The sequence below is a fragment of the Protobothrops mucrosquamatus genome, unplaced genomic scaffold (assembly GCF_001527695.2).
Source record: "Protobothrops mucrosquamatus isolate PMUCROS unplaced genomic scaffold, P.Mucros_1.0 scaffold784, whole genome shotgun sequence".
NCBI classification, from domain to species: Eukaryota; Metazoa; Chordata; class Lepidosauria; order Squamata; family Viperidae; genus Protobothrops; species Protobothrops mucrosquamatus.
In genome coordinates, this window is record NW_015387052.1 from 525,438 (window position 1) to 548,758 (window position 23,321).

Sequence of the window (23,321 nt, forward strand, 5' to 3'; positions counted from 1 at the left end):
ATTTTCCACCCAACAACAAATCTGTGAAATTGGTTGGGCTGAGAATGACTTCCACCTGACTTTCATGCCTAAAGCAGAACTAGAACTCATAATCTCCAAAGTGTTGTTGGACTGTGAAATTGAAAATAAATGAACATTTCTGATGAATATTACACTCTCTTCACTTCCCATCAAATTTATTTTATTAAATATAGTTTATAAATAAAGCACTTGAAAGGCATTTTACTATTTTTATCTGTCCTTCAAAATAATATATGATAGTTTGAAATAGTTTGTGTACTGAAACAATTTCATTTCAAAATCAAGGGTAGTAGGAAAAGATTTATTGTGGAGTGGAACTTTTGAAGAAAATTCCAGAGAAACAAATGTGCGATTGAGGAATAGGAAGAGATGAAGTTGAAGAGAAATAGATGAAGTTGAAAAGAAACAGATGAAAAGAGTACCTATATAAAATGTGTAGACAAGCATGTTTTTAGGAAGTTGGCATTTTGAATAAGGAAGCAAAAATTTAGAAAATTGTAGTTATATATCTTAGATTAACTGTATCATTTAAAATGCCCTTCATAAAATACATAAGGGCATTGATGACATTTTAGAAACAATTATATCAATAAGCAGTTTTCAGGAATTGTTGTCTAACATCTTTTTTGAATCTTTCTTTATTCTTACTTTTGAAAATTGAAGGAGAGACAAGTTATCATTTAACATTCAGTTACCTGAACTAAACGTTTTGTTTGAATAATGCCACACACCACTTGTTATAACCTTACTGACATCATTTCAGCAATCTGGTTTTTTTTTATCTTTATAATATTTGTTGTGAGAAAGAATTGTTTCCCATGAAGTGATCATAAAAATATATAACACCAATGACATTCAACCTATCCATCTCTTGGTTCAAGGCATCGAAAATGAGTATTGCTGTAAGGTCTCTCCACTTTATAAGAAAGCCGGATTTTTTGGTTCTAACTCTAACATAACAGCATTCAACTTGGTAAATGGGAACAGGAGACAAAGCTCAACATAGTAGTTGAAAAAATATCAGAATGTTCAAATGAATAAAAGCATAATATAGAACAGAGAATACCAGATTTGTAGGCTAGACAGGGAAATGAAAAGAATGATCAGGGAAAGTAATGGCAATTACTCCAGTAGTGTTGCCAAGAATACAGCATGTTTATCTAGTCACCAGAAGTCAAGCTTAACTCAAGTGTATCAATATTGTTTTATGCCATATATATTATAGTACACTTCTTCTCTGTTGATTGAAACTAAGAGACTGTTTAAAGAATTAATCTTATTAATATCTTTCAGGTTGTTGAAAATGTTTTCAAAGTGAATCCAGTGCTGGGTCCTGAAATGTTTCAACCTCTTTTGCCATCTGTGGTTCGTGGAATTATACAGGGGGAGGTAAGGGTTTCTTAGCCATAATGTGTTCCTTAGTCAGGAATTAAAAAAAAAACTAATGAGGAACTACTGAAAAACTTTAAATGCTTCCTGTATAAATTTGTCTTCAGTGTTAATTACTGCTAACTCCATTTTTTTCTTCTATTACTATGACAAACTCAGTTAATGCAGTTTATAGAATGGCTCTGTATACTGGTATCATAACAATACTTTTTTATTACTTTTAAAATCAGAGTTATATATGTAGTGTAAATTTATAGAACTAGTATATTGCCATTTCTATATTACTTCTCAGAATAGTGAATTATTTAGATAATTAATTATACAGTTTTATTGTTGGAAATTTTAATATTTCCCCCCTAAAAATTGACTATTATCTTTCAATCCATCTCAAATTCTTCAGTTTCAAATCAACTACTTAAGGCACTGGGGGAGGCATGAGTTACAGTATTAATATCTTGATAAAATGATATCCTGAACCCAAGATTTTCAATTAACCACATATGTTTTTGCTGTGGACTAGGATAGTGAAAATTGTCACTTTCAAAATACACCTTTGCCTTGTGGGAGACAAGATCAATTCCAGATTCATTGGTTTCTCCTGTTTGCCTCAGGTGCAGAAAGTGATTAGAGCATCCCAGAGATTATGTTCTAGCATTTATTTTATTTTGAATGTAGAAGAATTCATTATTTTATTATATTTCATAGATCTTTTAAAAGTTTTTTTTACTTCAAATAGCTGGTGTTTTATAATGCGAAGTGTTACAATAACAATATTTAACAGTTTTTCATCCACTTGTATCATTTCGCAATAATGTACCATTAAATCTTTGCACTGAAGGGTGTTGCCATTGGGAATTACAACAATGAGCTACTTGTTTCTAGATTAATAGCACATTTTAAAGCAAATCCCTCCACCTCATGTAACCTTATATGTATTAACTTGCTTTTTAAGAATTGTTGTAAAATCTTGGGCTCCTTTGCTCACAAACTGAACTCAGTGGCACTTATTTTGAGCAGTCATTCATAGAATTGTTACTGTAAATCCTTGGAAAGAATGGGAGCCAGAGAAAAAATAAGATTCATTTCTTCTTGATATTCTTATAAGTACACCTTCCAAATGCCCATGTCGAGTAAATATACAGTACTGCAAAATTGGTAATGCAGTAGGACATGTGGAATACCCTTATTTAATCAGTCCAGCATGCTTTTGTCATGTTCATACTTTCTCACTGATAAAAAGCTAAAATGAACTGTTTTCATTTCAGAGATACCCAGTTGTAATGTCAACTTACTTGGGAGTCATTGGTAGAGTCTTGTTGCAAAATAAAAGTTTTTTCTCATTGCTCCTAAACCAGATGGCTTGTGAATTTAACCAAGAAGTAAGTGATTTATATTTTATGCCTTTTGTTTATGAAAGACATAAATTGACCAACATTTAAAATATTCCTGTCAGAGCAATTTTTTTGTCACTGGAAATCTTTTCTTTTTCATTATAGTGCATTTGAGCTAACATTTAGCTTGTTAGGTGAAGTTATAGCAGTTTCGAGCAGATCAATTTATTATCTTCACTGATTTCTTTTCTTTTTGTTCACTTTAATGTTTGTTGTCTTAGTCATAAATATGATACATTGCCTTCTCTTTTTTTCTTTTGCACTTTTCACTTTTATTCTTTTTTTAAGTTTAATTTATATTAGATATTACTACTATAATAATTTTTTTTAAAAATGTGTGTGTTATGTGTATGCGTGTGTATACCTTTTCAGAGGATTTTTTACTTCTTTGACTTTATTCAGTGGCTTTTCATTCAATCCATAAAAAGGCATGGTGTTGATCTTGGATAGCATGGCTTCTTAGCTCATTATCTATTTATTTAGGGCCAGAGGAAACTAGTGAGGAACTGAATCAGCACATTTTAAAAAAAATTACTGTCACAGTAGTTGGAGTTCTGGCATTGGTCCAGATGGAAGACCATTTGCCTCAGCTGATTTCTTAATGAACAACTTCGGTATCTCATTTCAAAAAATTTTCATTAATTTTTCATTACTGGCTCATGATAATTTTTACAGATGCTTCAGTAAATCATTTAAGCCACTGTATTGTCATTTATAATTAATTTGTGATCTTGCATGAGCTGAGTCTATGATCTACTGGGTTTTTTTTTTGCTCCTTTGCACAAATCTGAACTTTGAATCATTTGATGATTTTTCAATAATGCTCTTGATTGCATTAGTTCAAATAACTTGCTCCTTCGTAGCCAAAGTCAATCTATAGTTTTAATGTTGTAAGCCATTTTTAATGTTGTAAACCATTTTATCTTTATCCACTTTCCCCTCAGTCTTTGGTAGAAATTGACCATGTAATGTTTTTCCTTATCAGCATACTTTTTGTGTTTTTAGTACAATATTTTTGATATTTACTTTGTTTTTCCTTTACATTTAGTAAGTTCCAATTTTTAATTGCATCAGTGCTTGTTCTTGGCTGTCTTTTACACAATCAGCCAACATACGATTTTCTTAAACAATAAACCTCTGTTTCCATTTGGGCAGAGTATAATCCAGGGGTAGGCAACCTTGGCTCTTTTATGACTCGTGGACTTCAACTCCCAGAATTCCTGAGCCAGCCATGGCTGGCTCAGGAATTCTGGGAGTTGAAGTCCACGAGTCATAAAAGAGCCAAGGTTGCCTACCCCTGGTATAATCTATCAATATCACTCTGAGGTTGTAATGCATAGTGAACATTCATAATTTTTTTTATTTTTTGGTTTATACATCACTTTTTTAAAAAATTGGTTCATTTCAACTTGTGTCCAGTTAATTTCAGCAGTGTATCGTATCAGAGCTGTGGCCCAGGTATTGATGGTATTTCCATGGATCAATTTTGTTTTTAACAATTTTGTCACTCTTTGGATGTATTTTTACTAATCACATTTTTAACTTGTCCATGCTTGATATTACCCAACCGTAAAGCGATATTCATAAGCTTCTTCCTATACTCCTGATGATTTGGTCATTTGTATTTAAATTTCATTATTGTATGACCAAATTGGTTGGTTGATTGATTGCTACTGTAGCACATTTCTGTAGGCCAAATTCCAGTTGTATATATGTGCTATAAATTCTTACGTTTTTTGTCAATGTCTGTAATTCGATTTCTGATTTTCCAAAAGCTTCAGATCATCATTATAAAGCAAATGTGAGATTTTATTAGCAACTTTTTGCTGTTTGGTAGTAAAGATGTGGTTTCTTCAAAATCACTGAAAGTGGAATCATAGCAATGACAAATGATAAGGATGACAATGAGTCACTCTCTCCTAATGCTGACAAGCCAATATTTTCTATTTCCTATCATTAATTCTGTCTTTCACTGTTTCATTATTTTTTTCTATAAACAGTGAAATGTTTTTACTGACACCAGTTGTTTCCAAATATATGATGATCCAACTATGAAGTAATGAATCAAACACCTTTTTTATAGTCAATCAAGACTATATGAAGATTGATGTTTGCAATTCTTCAGAACTGTTTTGTCAATTAGATGTTGATATTTTGTACCTCTGCTTTTCCTTTTATTTCCTTTCTGTTCTACTGGAAGGACGGTTTTTCTTATAAATAGTCTTGGATATTGTCTGATATTATTACAATGTGTAATTTAAACATTATAGATAAGCTTGTCATTGGCCTATAATTTCCTGATGTTGCCCCTTTTGCTGGGTTTTTGTTGTTATTACTTCTTCTATGTTATCATTTCTGTAATTCATATCAGCTGCTATATTTGCTATTGTTATCTGAGTTTCTTTTATCATTTACTATGTTTTGAGATCTTCCATTTGCTAGTAATATTGGTATCTATATTCATTCTTTTATATGTTCATAAGTAATTACAATTTGTTTATTCTGCCTCAAATATTCATTGAGCTATCTTTTAATTATCCACCTTCTCAAAAAATATCATATTTTTTCCCAGTTTGTATTTCCCAGTGGGCTTAAATTAATTGAATATATAAAAAATGTCTCAAAGCAGTCATTTTCGGTGTAATGTTCAGTCATTAAATAACAACAAACTAGTTAATTTATTTAATGTTTCTATCCAGGGAAATTCACTTTATTCAGCAAGGATACTTTAGAAGATAAATCCTGCTTAGCAATTACGATTAAAGAAACAGCATCAGATATCAGGCTTTGCTTTTAAGAGATTTCAAAAATAATTTTCGAAGGGACTGTGGTAATATGTAGCTTCAAAAATATATACTCATGAAATGTATGTTGACACATTCATTTTTATTTTGAATTTAGATCTCTTTATGTAGTTTATTTTCACACATGCCATACATAGTTTTGTCCACAGCCATATGCATGTTTTATTTATAGTGTTCAAAATTATGGCTTTGTATTTTGGAATCCAAGTTAATTGATTATTCTGTTGGCAGAATAACAAAACCTATAAAATGTAAAATTATATTTTTTTCATTGTGTTGCAAATAGCTAGGTTGTTTATCGTGCTTATGAATGAGATTTTAACTAACATTGTTTTTCTCTAGCCAGACCATCTCCTTGGGCACATAATTGAAATGTGGGTTGATCGCATGGATAATATAACACAGCCAGAGAGAAGAAAGCTTTCAGCTTTGGCTTTGCTTTCATTACTGCCATCAGACAATAGGTAAGCAACACTTTAGATTTATTGACTACAAAATATAGTGAGCAGTTAGCCTTATCAAAGTGCCACTTTCATTTTTGAATTTTCTTTTATTCAAATCCTTACAAATTTGTTCTCCTATGAACTTAAATATACATCCTCTATATATAGTTATTTGCACAGTGCTTTGGATTCTGGCTCCTGACTGATAATATGTGAATGTTTTAGTTTCATCTGTTTTTTTGTTGGCCATAGGAATAAACAGTTAAACAAGACAATACAAAACAAAGTGAAAATTACTGAATTCATTGACATTATGGATCCTTCTGTTGAGCTTAAGAAAAACAACTTCTTAACTATGAAAGTCAGTTCGATTATTGTAGTATTGGATACCAGCAATAGAGTTGAACCCAGATACATCATTTTTTCATCCATAAACATGTTTCGTCTAGTACAGACATTCTGGTGGAAATAAAGGAAATATACTTTTGCTCAAGAGATTTTCCCATCCTTCTAGATCAAAATGTTGGAGGGCTTAAGCGGCTACTGAAGAAGAGGCAAACCCGGAAAAAAAGATTAATGTAAATCAAAAATAAATAAAATTTCATAACTTAAGGATTAATAGATTTAATATTTTTTCTGAGAAGGCCTTCAGAACAAACCTTAGATCCAACTGGAGAAGACGACTGCATTCCAGGGCTGGCAGGCAGAATAGTCCCATATGGGCAGCTATTCAAGGCAGGGGTGTCAAACTGCCGACCCGTGGGCTGGACGCATCATCCGGAAGCCGCACCCACCCCATTGCCAGCAATGGCAAAACCGTCCCAATACGTTGTGCGACATCATGTGACATCGCGAGTTTGACATGTCTGATTTAAGGATTCTCTTCATATTCTTAGATTTTACAGATTGAGTAGTAGTTATGAGATTTGGTCAGTTAAACCCAAAGTTTAATTTACTGGATCTATATAAATAATGGCAATTGGTACAAACAAGCAAACTGATCAATCCCCAAAAAAAGTTTAGTAAATGTCGACTTTCATTTTTTAAAAATTTAGAAAATGTTTGTGCTTCCAACTTAATTAACAGCTCTGGGTAACTTAGAAAAATACAGTAAAAAATTAAAGCTTCATAAAAAACAAGAAACATTAAAAAGAGTTAATTAAGTATTAAATATTCTCTCATCTCCCAGAGCTTAATGCATGGTTCTCTGCCTGTTGTTGCTGTACTTTCTCCAAGGTCATCATCATGACTCCATATAATGAGATAACTAATATCCTAGAAGAGGGAAATAATATTCAAAACTATCTTGGTATGGTGCAGAACTGCACTGAAAGTAACAAAATAAAATTTAATAGAGAAGTCACTTAGGAAACAAAAATCAAACGTGTGGGTATAGAAGGGGTTGGGGATATCTGGTTGGTAATGACACTTGAGGAAAAAAAACCCCTCAGAATAGCAGTTGATTGCAAACTGAATATGAGCCATCAGCATAATATGACTGCCAGAAAGGCAAATGAAGTTTTGGACTGCATCAACATCATAATTTACAAATCACAGGAAATAATTGTTCGTACTCTATTTTGGTCACGCCCCATTTCAATTACTATATCCAGTTCTGAAGGCCACGCTACAAGAAGTCAGAGAAATTGGAACAACTTCAGACAACACCAACAAGGATGATCAGCAGATTAGGAAATTATCAGCGAAAAGAGAATGAATGATCTAGTTAGGTTTAGCCTTTAAAAAGTCAGCTGAGAGGAAATACAATAGCACTTTTCAAATATCAGAAAACATGTCAAGAAAATGAAATAATGGTATGTTCTCTCTTATTTCAGAATCAATGGAATAACTTAACCATAGGAGGTAAAGTCTGACTAAATACTAGAAAAAAAAGAGTGTTTCACTTTCCCCCTCCATGAAGTGATGGGAATGGATGCATTCAAGTGAAGTATAGACAGCTGTCTCTGTGCTTTAATTTGGATTTCTGTTCTGATTTAATCCTGGATTTAATGCCTAATTGGTCACCTTTCTATGTTTCTCTATTGTCTAAGTACACCCCCAGAACATTTATATTTCCTGAATCCTAAAATCCTGTCCTGGAATCAGTAATATTTTGCCCATATTTAGTTTTAGATTGTTCTTCCACATCTAGTGCCATTTCCAATTCTTTACTGTTTGGATCCATTCAGAAATCCTGAATTTACCCAACTTCAAGGAAAGGATTCTATTCAACATATTGGTAACATGTTCCTAATCTGTGAATGAGCCTTCATATAGATAGAAAATAACACAAAGAAGAGTGAAGAAAAGCCTTCCTAAACTCCTTAGGAAAACTCCTAGAAGGTGTAATAGATGCCTGTCAATATCTCTAATAATGGTGCAGGAAAAGTGGAGTGGAAATATTTTAAAGTAGTACCTATAAACCAAATCCAGATCTAAATCTTCTAATTAAAACAACATGCTAAATGATATTAAACAAGATAGATAGTTTAATATCATCAAGATACCCATGGTCAACAATATTACTACAGGAATATCAAGATATCTTTCTTTCTCTTGGTAATAAGCATCTGTCAGAACAGCCACAGCCATTTTTTGTTTTATATCCAGTATAAATATCAAAAGAATTTGGAAAGGCAACCATTATGATAAGTTTCAATGAAAATGAAATGAAAATGAATTATTGGCATCAGGCATTTGTTAAAATTATCCAACCAAAGATGACTTCTTAGGCAAGGGCCTTGGAAGCACCTCCTTTCAGAAGATGGGACTCTTTATATATGAAATAAATGTTAATACATTGTGTAATAATTGACTGGATCAGGCCAATTAGAGGACCCTTTTTTCCTATTGTAGCATAACGTTTTCTCTTCAAAGAGAACTTTGAGAAATCAGATGTCTTATCTATTCAGTAGCATTTGTTAGGACTACTTCATATTCAAAAACAGCACCAGTCTGAGATCACTACCACTAATATTGTGGAGCTTCAAACAAATAACCTCTGAAGTTATTTGGTTCTGTTGCTCCAGAGGAAACACATTGGAGGCAGCTTTGATGGTTTCCTTTTATAGTTACGTTGGCATGCTTTTCTTAGTGGAAAATTCTGCCTTCTTCTAAAGCAATGTAATTATTTTCTGGATGCCTTGGGGGAGTGCTTTGCTGTGCCCCCAGAAAGTGGACACTTATTTATTTTTACTTCATTCTCCTGGCTGTGAAAAAACAAATGCAGCAAGCAAAGAATAAGGAAAAGTGGAAAGCCTCTATGGTTTGTAATGCTGTCATATTGGCTAAATAGAAAGTGTGCTGGCTGGCTCAAGGGAAAAAAAGCAAAAACCCAGAGCTTTACAAAAAAAATCTGGTGGCAGTGAAGCAAAGACAAGGGCATTATGGAAGTGGCCACAGATTAGCAACTGATTCCTTTATAATCATATACTATCATTTTTGCCACCTATAACTTTCTTCTCTGTGCATTCAGGCATTCTGCATGGACCATAACACTTATTTTAATGGTAGTTCGATTGGGGGGGACGTTCTAAGTTTGAATACAGTGAAATATTTCCTTCTCTGCTTATAATCAATTGCTTTCACCATTTACAAGCACCTTACATATTTATTTGCTCTTATATTTAGATTTGCTTCAACATATTCAATAGTTAGAGAAGAAAAATAAATCAAGTTTAGTTTTAAAATAAGTTAGAGATTTTTTTCCATAAGCATTTCAGAACTGCAGATAAAATGACTTCCTGTCTCTCAGTTTCCTGTATCCATGGTAACTTGATTTCAGCCAGTCATTGTAGAGGAGCCGATGGGAAGAGTAGTATTTCCTGTAGGAACAGTTGCAGAACTGGTAGGCAAAGTGTGAGAAATTTCAACAGAAGGAAAACATTTAACTGATAAAATGAGCTTCATATTCTGGGTGAGAACAATTTTAATATATTTTAAACTTAGAATAGTAGAAATGTTAATATAAGCTATGTGCAGCTATGAAGGATGAGTTATTAAAGGTTGAAGAATGTAATTTATAGCTTAAAATATAACTCATCTGGCAATTTTGTAACAGAACTTCTACATTCTGTTTAAATAATGTAAGCATTTAATTTTATCATTAACAATCTTCAAATATAGTAAATGTAAATTTAATTTTAACTATAAACGATGGAATAAAATAGATACAGGTAGCCCTTGACTTACAACAGTTTGTTTAGTGGCTGTTCAAATTAAAATGGCACTGAAAACAGTGACTGCAGTGTCCCAGGGTCATGTGATCCTCTTTTGCGACCTTCTGACAATCAAAGTCAATGGGGAAGCCAAATTCACTTAACAACCAAGTTACTAATTTAATAACTGCAGTGATTCAGTTAACAAATGTAGCAAGAAAGGTCGTAAAATGGGGCAAAACACACTTGACAATTGTGTCACTTAGCAACAGAAATTTTGGGCTCAATTGTGGTCGTAAATTGAGGACTATCTATAAAGCACTTCTAAATAATTGTAAAAGTAATACTGATAAAAATAGTGAGCTACAAGGATTTTGAATAAGCATTTTTTTAAACTTTTTTCCTGATAGCGCAGACAAAGGTGACCTGGAGAGTCAAAGCCTGGGATATGTATCAACTTCATCACTTTGAGTCATTTCAACATATTTTTAATTGTCTTCTGCTGCTGATGATCCAAAAGGATATATTTTGTTGTCCATCAGTTTGCCAGCAATGTATAGGCAGACAAGTTGACTGCCGTAATTCAAGTCTTTCTTTTATTCCAAACAATTTTCCACAGAATACTTTATTTCTGTACTTAAGTGGCAACAATATATCACACATAAATCCAAATACATTGATAAACCTCCAGCAGCTTATTGTACTACACTTGGACAATTCTGGCATTTTATGTTTATATCCAAATATATTTGCTGAATTGAAAAAATTATGCTATCTACAGCTGAATAATAATCATATAAAACATTTGTATCCTGGAACATTTGAAGGACTTTCAAATCTTCATTCTTTATATCTTCAGAATAATGAAATTGACTTTGTTTATGAAGGATTATTTGGTAACCTCACTTCAGTTCATTATCTAATGCTGCAAAACAATCGCCTCAGGATCCTTGGTAGCCGCATTTTCTTTGGCATGACTGATCTTCGAATTCTTAACCTAGCAAACAATAAGATTTCACAAATATCAGACAGAGCATTCCAGCACCTTGATAATCTTACAGGCTTGCACCTCGAAGGAAATAATTTAACGTGTGTGCCATCCACTGCGTTTCTAGTACTGAGCAAACTTCAAAAACTTTCATTGTCACGAAACCCTGTTGGGTCAATTCCTCCTTTTGCATTTAAAGGACTTAGCAAGCTTGAATATCTATTTTTAAAAAGTGCTAAAATAAACACTATTAATGCAAATGGATTTTCAGGGCTAGTTAATCTTAAAAAACTAGTTTTGAGTGATAATAATTTAGTAAACATCAATTCAGACACTTTCTCATTGTTGGATCATTTAAAGTTTTTGTATCTTGACAGAAACAAAATAATTGATATTGCAGGTAATACTTTTGAAGGAATAGGATCCGCTTTGAAAATACTTGATCTGTCTTTCAATAATCTTACATTTTTACAGCCTATAGTGCTCAAGCCTTTGGTCTTTTTAACTCACTTACAGGCAAATTACAATCCTTGGGATTGCAGCTGCAAATTACACAGATTGATGAATTGGCTAGCTTCTTCTTCTATCTCTGTGAAACTCCTTTGCCAAAGTCCTTCCAGTCTGCATGGAAGATATATGAATTACGCTAGTTTGCATTTGTTCAAAAATTGTTTCAACAGCACAAGTCCTGAAATTTTCAAGAACAGTAAATCTGCAGGAATCCAGCAGAGCTTTACTACTTCATTAGTGGCACAGAATATGTATCTCACAAGTAATACAGTTAAAGAACAGTTGAACTTTAATGCAAATACAGTTACATCATTGGTAAAAGTATCTTATACATCTGCTTATCAAAATCTCAGTGAAGAAAATTCTAGTAGGAATTCAAAACAGGAACAAATAGCAACACAGAAGATATCTCCGGAAGCTGTTTCTGTATCGTTTAAAACATCACTAATTTGTACACAGCAAGTAGAGAAACTAAAGCAGGCTTTTGACATTTTATTAACCTTTTTCATTTTGGCCTGTGCTATGATCTTCTTTTTGTTCTACAAAATCATTAAACTGAAACAGAAGTACAATGTACAAAAGAACTCTGACAATACAATAGAATACTATGGCTTTTATCAGGCTGGTAGTTACAATGTTACCGTACCTCAGAACCCACTGGGAAGTTCTGAATTGGATCCTGCTGAACTTTCTAAATCAACAGCCCTTGAAAACCAAGCACAGGTTATCTTATTTGAACATTCAGCACTGTAATACATTCATCACACTTTTTCTTTTCATGTGTATAAAAAGCAACACTATGTGACTTTTATAAATGCAAGTTTAACTACTGAGGTTGGGGTGGGAGGTTGAAATGCAGCTAATATTTTTTTAACATTTACATTTTGTTCTAATTTTAATATCTGCATTTTATTGATTTTAACTATGTTTTAGCTATATTTATTCAATTTTAATTGACCTGCCTGTAGCAATTATATATCATTAATGTTATTTTATGTTTGGTATTCTGCATAAATTTGATGTTATATTAAAAAGAACAGGATTTTTTAACTGTTCATTACTATTGATAAATTCCTAGAAATAATTTCCGTTATTTCATTCTACCAGCTATTTTGGACACCATCATGAAGCTCTGCAATATTTGTTGGATAAAACAGCTTTTATTATGAAATTATTGCATGAAAACATTAGCACTGTAGCAAAGCATAAATTTTTAAAGAGATTGCATATCTGTTTTAATTCATAGGTAATAATTACATTATCTAGAATAATTAAAGAGAGCATTTACAAAAAAAATTATTTACTCTGGTTTCAATCCCCATTTCCCTATGATAGAAATTCCAATGGAAGCACTTTGTATATTGGAGGCTTAAAAAAAAACAAAAAAAACAATAGCGCATAGCACTTCTGCTAGAGAAGCAGATTTTACCAACTTATTCTGATATAGGGGGAGGGGTTTGCCCTTTGAAAAAACACTCTGGTGGTGGAGGCCAAATTGTATAGGGCAGAGGTCCCCAACCTTTTGGGCACTAGGGACCAGTTCCATGGAGAAAGGTTTTTCCATGGACCAGAGTGTGCGTGGTTTTGTTTGCTGCCTGCATCTCGCAGATGGGGCTTTGCTTGTTTGTGCGGATTGGTTGCTAGCATTCCGCGGCCCAGTACTGGTCCACGGACCGGGGGTTATGGACCCCTGGTATAGGGTATGTGGGCTTCTTGGTGCTCTTTGAGCTTGGTTGTTTTCTTGCAGACTTTTTATTACTCAACATCAGAGTTAGAAGGGAGTGGGATTTGTTATCTGTTTATATACAGGTGACTTGCCCTGTCAGTGTGGTGTGGTAGGAGTGTAATGTATGGCATCAGAACTGCAGAAAGCAGGAGGAATAAGAGAAAAGAGGTTTAGTTTGAATTTCAGTCTGTTTCAAAGCACATGCTTCTTTGACTCAAAGAAGGGGGAAAAATCTAGATGTGGTACATGGGGTAATTATAATGTTCTAGGAACTCTACTAACATCTTTTTTGAAAATAAAAAAATGTATAATAATGTGTATACATCTACTAATTTATGCATAATATATACAGTCTGGACAATGTATATGAACCATATTGTATTTCCTCTGCTTTTGATGTCCTATTTTGTGGGAAATATTACTAGTAAATACTGGGGTGAGAGATTTTAAAAGGCCACAGATTTTATTAATGTTATTAATTACAATTCATAGTTTGGTTTTCATAAACCCAGGATCTTTCTAACTAAGCATTCTAGTTGTTGGCTGGAAATGTGTTGCCAACTTGTGAATCCATTCTGATATTAGTTATATAACAGATGAGTTACATTTAACTTTGAAGCTGCCCGCCTCACTAGCTCTTTTGGAGAGCACTAATATGTCCAAGGAATTTTCCCTTAGGCCACTAGGTTTCATTTTTTGTCCTTTTAAAAGATGTTTAATTTAGAAAACAAAAGAACTAGCTTTCATGGTGCAAAGCAAGCATCTTTATACACTAGAGTGACTTGGCTCTTTATAGTCCTAGTTATAAATTTTTAGAAAATAAAAATGATTCATATTGCATGTTAATGATTTAAAAGTGTGCTCCTATTCCAAGAACAAAAAATTGGTAAATTGGAAAGGTAAAGAACATTCAGGAGTCATAGAGAGATGGCGAATAACTTCCTAATTCTGGTAAATGTCTGTTGCTGTGTTTATACACTGATTTGAATTTTAATATTCCTAAGCATTGTCAGGTTCTGCTGTCAAAATGGAATATATATTTGAGACTTGGGAAGTCCTTAGCTTTATGGGTTGCATAGGGAAGAATTGAATAGGGAGTCACATTCACTGGTTAAACAAAAAAACATGTTATTAAACATACGTACACCAATGTGACTCAATTGTCAAGATAGATTGTACTACACTTGCATAACAAGGAAATAATTGCATACTTAGATTGTAGTCTAACTAGCATGTGTTCTCTCTCTCTCTCTCTCTCTCTCTCTCTCTCTCTCTCTCTCTCTCTCTCTCTCTCTCTCTCTCTCTCTCTCTCTGTCTGTCTCTCTGATTTGCTACTGTCTTCCATGTAGAAACTATATAACAGTAGTTGTTACACAATATTTTGAAATCAGAATATTCTTAGTTTTGGGATAAACGTGAGTGATCAGCTAAGCATTAAAGAACAAAAACCTCAAAAGATATAGTAAAAGTAATGCTAAACTTGTTTTCTATTTAACTAAATGATTTAAATAATTTCCATGTCTTTTCTAGTATTGTCCAAGATAAATTTTGTGGTATCATAAATATTTCAGTTGAAGGGTTGCATGATGTTATGACTGAAGATATAGAAACAAGAACATTCAAAGAGTAAGTAGAATATTACTTTGCATATGCATACTGCAATGAAGCTACCAGAATAAGTAACTCATTTTAGCCTAGTTTGTCACTAGAGGGAGTAGATGTATTTTGATATTCTTCTTATATGGAAATAGTAAATGTGATTATATATTATTCTTAGATTGGCTAATAAAGATAGATAATATTTTAAATGCATTTTCATTTTTTTATTTCAAGTTTTAATTATTGTTCATTTTGCAAAATACTCTTTATGCATACTTCTGTATAAGTCTTTAGCTTTGAGCAACATACAGTTATACAATTCCTTAAAATCCTTCTTAGGATGATTGGAAGTCTAATATATTTGCATTTTGGTTTTTTTTAGTTGCATGTTGATGTCTAGTTTTGAAGAACCAAAAGTGATAGAAGAAGAAGAGCCACCTACAGAACAGGACAAAAGAAAAAAGATGGTACAGTCAAATTTAATTATATTAATTAATCTTAATTAAGCTTCAGCAGTTTGTAAGTTATGTTTTTCCTCCCGTCAGTTGTATAATTATTATCAGAGAAACAGTTGATGAAATATTGAACCCCACAGACATGGAATGTTTGAGATAGGGGGAGATATTAAAATAGACAAAATAATAATTGCATATTAAAAATCAACAAGGAAAATAATAAGAGAAAAATAATTTGTGGTTCAAAATTCAAATTTGTACTTTTAAGTTGATTTTTACTCCTGGTAAATGTCTTCTGCAGTTTTTTTGGCAGCATTTTTTAGAAGTGGCTTGCCATTGTCCTGAGAGCTGAAAGAAGTGACTAACCCAAGATCACTCAGTTGGTCTTATGGCTAATATGAGACTAGAGTTTCTAGTCTGTCTTTTAATCACTACACTAAACTGACTCTTAATCGGTAGTTGTGTTGTGATAAAAGAGTTATATGAAAATAAAAATAGGAAAATTCTATCCATCCCCAACCAGAAGCATATCTCCAGAAGCTCAGGTTTCACTCTGGAAAACAACAGACTCTCATTGCACAGTATAACTTTAATCTAAAACTCTATTCAGGTACTATGAAAGGTAAATTCTAAAATGTTGGCAGCATTTTCACATAAGATTTTAACCGATTATATAATAGAAACAATTAAAATATCAGTTCAATTTCTTTAAACTCTATAGGATGTTGTACTACTTTTTATAGCTTTACTACTTAGCAGTAAAGTTGTTAGAATATAAAATGGTGTTTCATTAATTTAAATAATCTGTATAGAGTTTTGCAGGGTTAAAAAAAATATTTACAGTATTTAACAAGTATATATTTAAAGTTTCAGAAGGGGGCAGCATCTGGCTCAAGCTAAGCAAGGTTGGACTTTGTTTTTGAGTGGGAAAACCTGACTATAAGCTAAACTGGGAAGCAGAATAATATGTTGTAAAAGATATTTTATTGTAAATTCAAGGAAAAATACGCTGATATGCACATTAGCTTTCTAAGCAAAAATATTATTACTTATCATAGATATGAGCAATGTTTCTTCATATTGGTCTAGAAGTACTTCTCTGGAAGTACTTGTCTTAAGTATTTTACATCAGTAGATCAATAATATGCAGTTTCTGGTTCATCTCATTTTGAAAAATCAAATGAGAAACAACTTCACACTATCATTTCATCTGAGAATGCTAGGCTATTTATTACTTTTGGTACTAATATAAAGAGAGGTGCAAAATATTCCAAGGTTGAAGCTTCTGACCACAGAATGGCTGACTTCCAACAGCAAAACACTTTCAGTGAGGTCAAAATGGAACAGTTTTGGATCAGAATATTTTAGTCTTAAAATATTTTGTACATACCTATAGATATATGCCCGAGCATTCCAAATTCCCAAGGAATGGAATGGAATGGAATATCTTTATTGTCATTGTATAGCTCACAATGAAATTAAGTGCTGTCCACAGTGCACATTACACACAAGCAAAAACCATAAATAAGAACATACATTATATACATACGTCCTTCACATTCTATTCACCATTGTGCTGCCCCTAATATTGCACTTCAATGTTGTACTATACTGTGCTATTTAATATGGTTACAGTTCTAGAATAAAAACTATTTTTCAGCCTATTTGTCTTTGTTTTTATTATCCTGTACTGTCTGCCAGATGGTAATGGTTCAAAAAAAGAATGTCCGGGATGAGATGAGTCTTTAAGAATATTTTGAGCTTTCTTAAGAAAACAGGAACTGTACAGTTCGTCTGGGGGGGGGGAGGGGAGAAGGCAGCCAATAATTCTCTGGGCAATGGTAATGACCCTCTGGAGCACTTTCCTATCTGCTACTGTGCAGCAAGCAAACCACACACAAATGCAATAGGTTAAAATTACTGTAAGCTCTTCTCTTCACCCATAAACTCTTACTTTAGCAGAAAAGTATATATAGATGAATAATCCTCTTATCAGTTGGAATCCATTGATTTAAAGCTAAGCAATTTGGTGATTTCCAAATGTTTTGGACTATTTCTGCCATGTCCCAGACTTACAAGTCTTAGTCATTGTCAAGGTATTTGAGAAATGTAATCTGAAACACCTGTTGAACACCATTTTACCTTAATTCTGAGGTACCCTGTTGCTTTCTACTTCTGTCTCCATGACAGAAAATCTCTCCCATAAAGAAGGGTTGTTTTTTTTCCTAATTATTCAAAATGCTACTTAAAGAATTCTTCATAGGACCTTATACAAATCTGTAATAATACAATATTGCCTCCAGGCTTACAATCTAAAACTCATTAGATAGCAAAACATGTGTGATGGTAAAAGGAAGATAAAAGCAAGTTCAGCACAGATACTGAGAATTCGATAATAACCAGCTGGGCTGGAAGCAGTTCAATAGATTGATGAAGTGGTGGTTGCTGGATGCCAGTTGAGAGAGGGCCAAGATATTTCTTGCAGAGACAGTGGATTACTTTCTTCTCAGTTTACAAATTGTGTAAACTCATGTATCCAATGTACTTCTTTCTTTGCATAATTAAAAATGAGTGCTTTTAGCTAAATCAGATCTTTAATTTGGGACTTTTTATATCTACCAATATTTTTTAAAAACATCCATATTATTAGCGTCTATTCCACATGCTTTTAAAATATTCTGTAAAAGTGATGGCAATCTAGAAATATTTTAGAGAAACTGATAATTACAAAATTGCTGACAGTGAATAAATTAATCTGACAGAAAAAGTGGCTTCTTATTGTTGCCTAAGGAGATTTGATGCTATTAATAATTTGACAGTTAAACTGTACATAATGTGTTATCCCTTTATATGTCTTTGTTCAAATAACAATACTATGGCAGGCATACAGCACTGAATTGTTAAAGTAATTTGAGGGAGAAAAGTGGAGAATTTAGCAAGTTGTACAGTAATTCTTCAATGCTCTTCAAGAATCATATTATCACAGAGTTCACTCTTACACCGTATTAGCTATAAATGGAAGACATTAACAATGAGATGAACATAATTCAGGTTTTTTCACCCATAAAGATTCATGGAAGAAAAGTTCAAAGACTGCTTACTATTTCAATATGCCAATACTAATTTGAGAATATGAGAGTATAAATCAATATATCTGAAAGCACTGAGTTAAGTGGTAATGTAGAGTAAGTAAAAAGCGTGAAATTAAAAACAGTATTTGAATAGGAAATTCCCACATACGAAATTAATGTCTTTGCAAAGAAGACTTTTCTTTCACTATTTTAAGCTCAGGAATTGGATATATAATAATATACAGGTAGCTCTTGACTTAATGACCAGTTATTAGCAGTTAGCCAAAGTTACAACGGATTTCTCTGGACGTATGTATGATCAGATTCTGAAATTCCAATGACTGGGCCCTCTTGGCTATATATTGGGAGCTTAGCAACTGGCCCACATTTATGGCTGTTTGCAGTGTCCTCCAGTCATTTGACCACATTTACAACATTTTGCCAAAACCCAGCATTTACTTACAGTTCTCAACAAAACTGGCCAATAGCAAACCATTGGTTCCCTTAACAGTCACACATTCACTTAATGACTGCCACAAAAAAAGTTGTAAAATCAGATTAGTCACATGAGTGATCTGTTTTATGACCATCACAACTTACAACTGTAATGGGCAGGCTACGTTGAGGACTACCTGTACTTAGCCACTTTATAGAGATTCTGTTTGTAGGTATAAATTACTGCTTTAGTTTTTTTATGTCATCCTGAGCTGTATATAATTTTATTTTTTGTAAAATATATATTTTTGTTAAAGATGCAACTTTAAAACTCAACGTTAGCGCTTACAATATTATTATCAGGAACTCCGTCTGTTTTTAATTTTCAATTTCAATTCTTTGTTAATGCTGCAAATGTCACCATAAATTTCTCAGAAAATTTTTTTGCAGTAGACTATGGGGGTGAGGTATTGCCTGGTTTTGTTTTTTTTGCTTTGGGTTAAAGATAATTTTCTGATAATTGTGGAGCAGTACGTTTTTACTCATTTCTCATAGAAAATTGGACACATAGCTGAGATCTTGATGTTATTAGCAAATAAGTTGCTTACTTATATGTTATCAAAAAAGAGGAATTATAGAGAGGGGGCACTCTTTTGCTGACAAATTATATTTACGAAGATCCAAATTTAGAAGTAAAGTAAGTTAAATTGACATTCATCATATCACTATAGGGAAGGATGATAACCTGCATACAAGAATTTTCAGTTTGCTGTCTAGGTATACTTGTTCATGGGCTAAATAAAAAGATCATTTTCGTCTCTTCCAATTTTTGTTCTTTTTAAAACAGAGTAAGAATGGATAACTCTTTGAGGACTGCTGCCTCCAAGGGCACAAGACTCCTATAACCAATTTTTTTAATAGCATTACTAAGAAGGAATTTCCTATAAAATATATAGTATCATAAAGCTTAAAGATAATGTTATAAATATTTTTTGTATATGAGTAAAAACATCGCAAATGTTTATTGGTCTGTTAAACTGTTAACATCTGCCTTGAATAACTAATGACAAAAAATACAGAAATGAAGTTCACAGTACGTAATTATGTTACACAATAGGCACTGAAGCTAAGCGTATTCATTTCTATTGATGAAGTAGCAGAAATTTCCTTTTCAAGGATTCAATTTGTAAAGTATGTTTTCAGTGTAAGCAGTACAGGAAACAAAAGCCCTTTTCACTGCCATTAAGATTATAAGACTGATCATTACAGGTTTGCCTGTTTTGTTAAATTATATATTTTTCTTATCTTTTTCCTGCAGCTTGCACTAAAGGATCCAGTACACTCTGTGTCACTGCAGCAATTTGTATATGAGAAACTAAAAGCACAGCAGGAATTGCTGGGAGAACAAAGCTTTCAAGCTCTTATGGAAACTGTAGATACAGAAATAGTTGCTCAACTACAAGACTTCTTACAAGGATTCTGAATAAGTGGAGACAAAGCTTGTATCTTCAACATAGAGGCAAACTGAACAGCTTTTCATCTCATTACAAAATCGCTTAAATAGGGAGTTTGAAACTAAGAGATGGCTCAGCTTTTTTTAATTAAAACACAATAGAGATAATATATACTATTTCTGATAGTTTTACTGTCTTTTTCCTACATACTGTAACCTATAATTGAAAAACTTGCAAAAAAAGATTCTCTAAACCTAGATTTTTAATTTACCATTGGCGGAATGATGATGACTTTGAACTCAGAATCATGAATTCTTCTCAATAATAATAATAATAATATCTACACATATTTTTTCTGTAAGGATATTAGCTTACTTAGGTTGCCTTATACTATTGCTAACTATTAAAACTGCTATAACATGTAAGATTTTAAATTAAATTTTGTAGTAGGAAAGGATGTCAAGCAGTCAAACAGACATATGCTCCACAAGCAATTCAGCTGTATAAATAGTGGAAAGTATTACTGTGATTTCCTCTATGGGGAGTTGAATACTAGTCTTTTGCATGAAAAGAAGTAATGAAGTCATTCTGTTGTTTTAAAATTATTTTGTTGAACCATTTACAAGAAATTAATTTGGTTTGATTTGATTTTAGATCCAAGAACTGTTTTGATCAATGCTTTTTTCCTTTGATAATCCAATTGATCTCTGATCTCTTTGCAAGATGAATTTACAATATGATTTGAATAATTTTTTATTGTATAAAGATGTTCTCTTCAAAGGGTTAAGAATAGTGAACCCTGTACTATTTTTATGTCTTAACTGAATTATTCTAGGATAATGCTAAAGGTAAAATATTAAAAATTTCAGAAGAGAACTTAAAGATTGCAGGTCAGGGAGGTGGGTTGAAAAAGATTTTGATTTGAAATATTATAAAAAAATAAAATAAAAATGAATAAAATATGCAACTTCTCTTTCTCTATGTTCCCTGGCCCATTTCACATTTTTCTCTCACGTTTCCTATTTTAAGGAGAGGCACTTTTTTTATTTTTAGGCAAGGCTTCTTATGCCTGTCTAACTTTCGTTGTAAGGATTTTTTAAAGTACATTTGACAAAATACTAATAAGATTGTATAATACAATATGACAACTATAAGTAATTGAAGATTACTTATTGAAGAAGTGAAGATCTGTAAACTGCAGGTTATTAAGTATACTAAATTCTAATGTTTTCAAATTATAAAACTAAACATTTTAATTAATTTTTCCAGAAAGAAATATCTTTTGATTCATTTTGTGTTCTTTTCTAAACATAAAGGGCATATCGGTAATTGAGAATCAGTGCTTCATTTAATACACTTGTTGCAGATATAAAGAATGGCAGTGCAATGCATATTTAAATAGTAAAATTGTCATTCAGTATTCTGTATTACAAATCCCATCACCTTGGATATGTCTGTAATGTGAAAATATTGCAGGATTAAGACCATAATGATGTATTCCAAATCAATAAAATCCAAAATATTGCTAATATTTTGCATCAGACCTTAATATTATGGCTTCAGATGGTACCAATAATCTTTGTAGCTTCTGTATCGACCTAAATATTACTCAATACATGGACTGGATATTTTTTTTAAAAAAGATGTCTGAGTTTATCATGGCATTATCATTCTTTCTTCTAAAGCATATAAACGTGATTCATTTTCTAAGTGGTGATTGGGTTCTCTTTTGTGTTAACTGAACGGCCTCCCTTTTTTATATTCAGATATTGCATATATTGCTAATGTTCAAAGCAGTGCCATCCAGTCTCATCCCAGCTTTGATGCTGTGCTAAAAATTGACTGGGTTGTATTATCCAATACACAAGCAGGGAACTATAGATGATATTTATATGTTTCTGACATGTAGTCACCTCCCCTTGTTGCTATCTTGAAGTTGAGCCCATGAAGAGGATTTGTTTTAGTGGTGGTCAGTATAGTTACACAACCAATCTCCTTTTTCTTTCTTTTAACTAGAGATGTTCACTGCATGATTTTCAGAAGCTGAAGAACATATTTCAATTATGCATATTGAAAATGCAAATATTTTCAATTAAAAAAAGGCTAAAATAATTCTACTTTACAGAAATACAACTCTAATTTGTGACTGCATAGATGACCACTTCAGAAAACTGATTCTGACCCTTTCTAAATGCTAAAGGGAGAAAAGCCAATGTAGTGATGATATATCAGTGTTATCTGAAATGTCTGTACTGAATAAGTTACTTAGCACAATCACAGCTTCTAATGAAAAACTTTTCTATCTAAAAAAACCATTTTGAAACATAATTTAAGAGAACTATTTGAAGATTGCTACTGATGTACCTGAACATCTCTGATCCTGAAAATTGCTTCAGTGAGAAACTACTATTGAATGTAGGATAGAAACAGGTGCATTCTTTGATCTAGAGAGAGTTCAATATTTTGGGTACATTTGAAATTTTGTGGCTATAACAGGTGCTCTTAAAAATGGGTACAATGGAGAGAAAGTGGCTGCCATTGGCCTGAAAGCTAACTGGTGAAGTAATTTACTGAAACTCTTATTCCATGCCATATCTACTTTATAGTTAATGTTCTTCATTAAATTAGAGAAATTCATATGATTAGATGATAAATACCACACATTGAAAGCACAGACTGTGTGTGTTCAAATCAATTCTTGACCAAATAGGTCTTGCTAAATTCACTAGGTGGGTTGAAAACAATACTTTTAGTTACTATCTTTTCTAATAGAAGTTTATTATTTTTGCTAAACTCCAGGCACTCGTCCTGCAATTAATGCATTCAGCATTAATTTGTGTGTATATGAATTTTTATATTTTGTATTTGCATTTTATTG

General features: G+C 32.6%; 1 protein-coding gene across 1 annotated transcript in view; it reads left to right on the forward strand.

Annotated features, from left to right (window-relative positions):
- IPO11 (importin 11) overlaps window positions 1-21,963 on the forward strand; it is a 72,903-nt gene extending 50,940 nt beyond the window's left edge. The window contains exons 25-30 of the mRNA XM_015818750.1: window positions 1,315-1,410; window positions 2,676-2,789; window positions 5,948-6,069; window positions 14,960-15,055; window positions 15,411-15,495; window positions 20,308-21,963. Coding sequence (XP_015674236.1) covers window positions 1,315-1,410; window positions 2,676-2,789; window positions 5,948-6,069; window positions 14,960-15,055; window positions 15,411-15,495; window positions 20,308-20,472 — 678 coding nt within the window. The 3' untranslated portion in view covers window positions 20,473-21,963. The remainder of the gene's footprint in view (window positions 1-1,314; window positions 1,411-2,675; window positions 2,790-5,947; window positions 6,070-14,959; window positions 15,056-15,410; window positions 15,496-20,307) is intronic.
- Window positions 21,964-23,321: the final 1,358 nt, after the last annotated feature.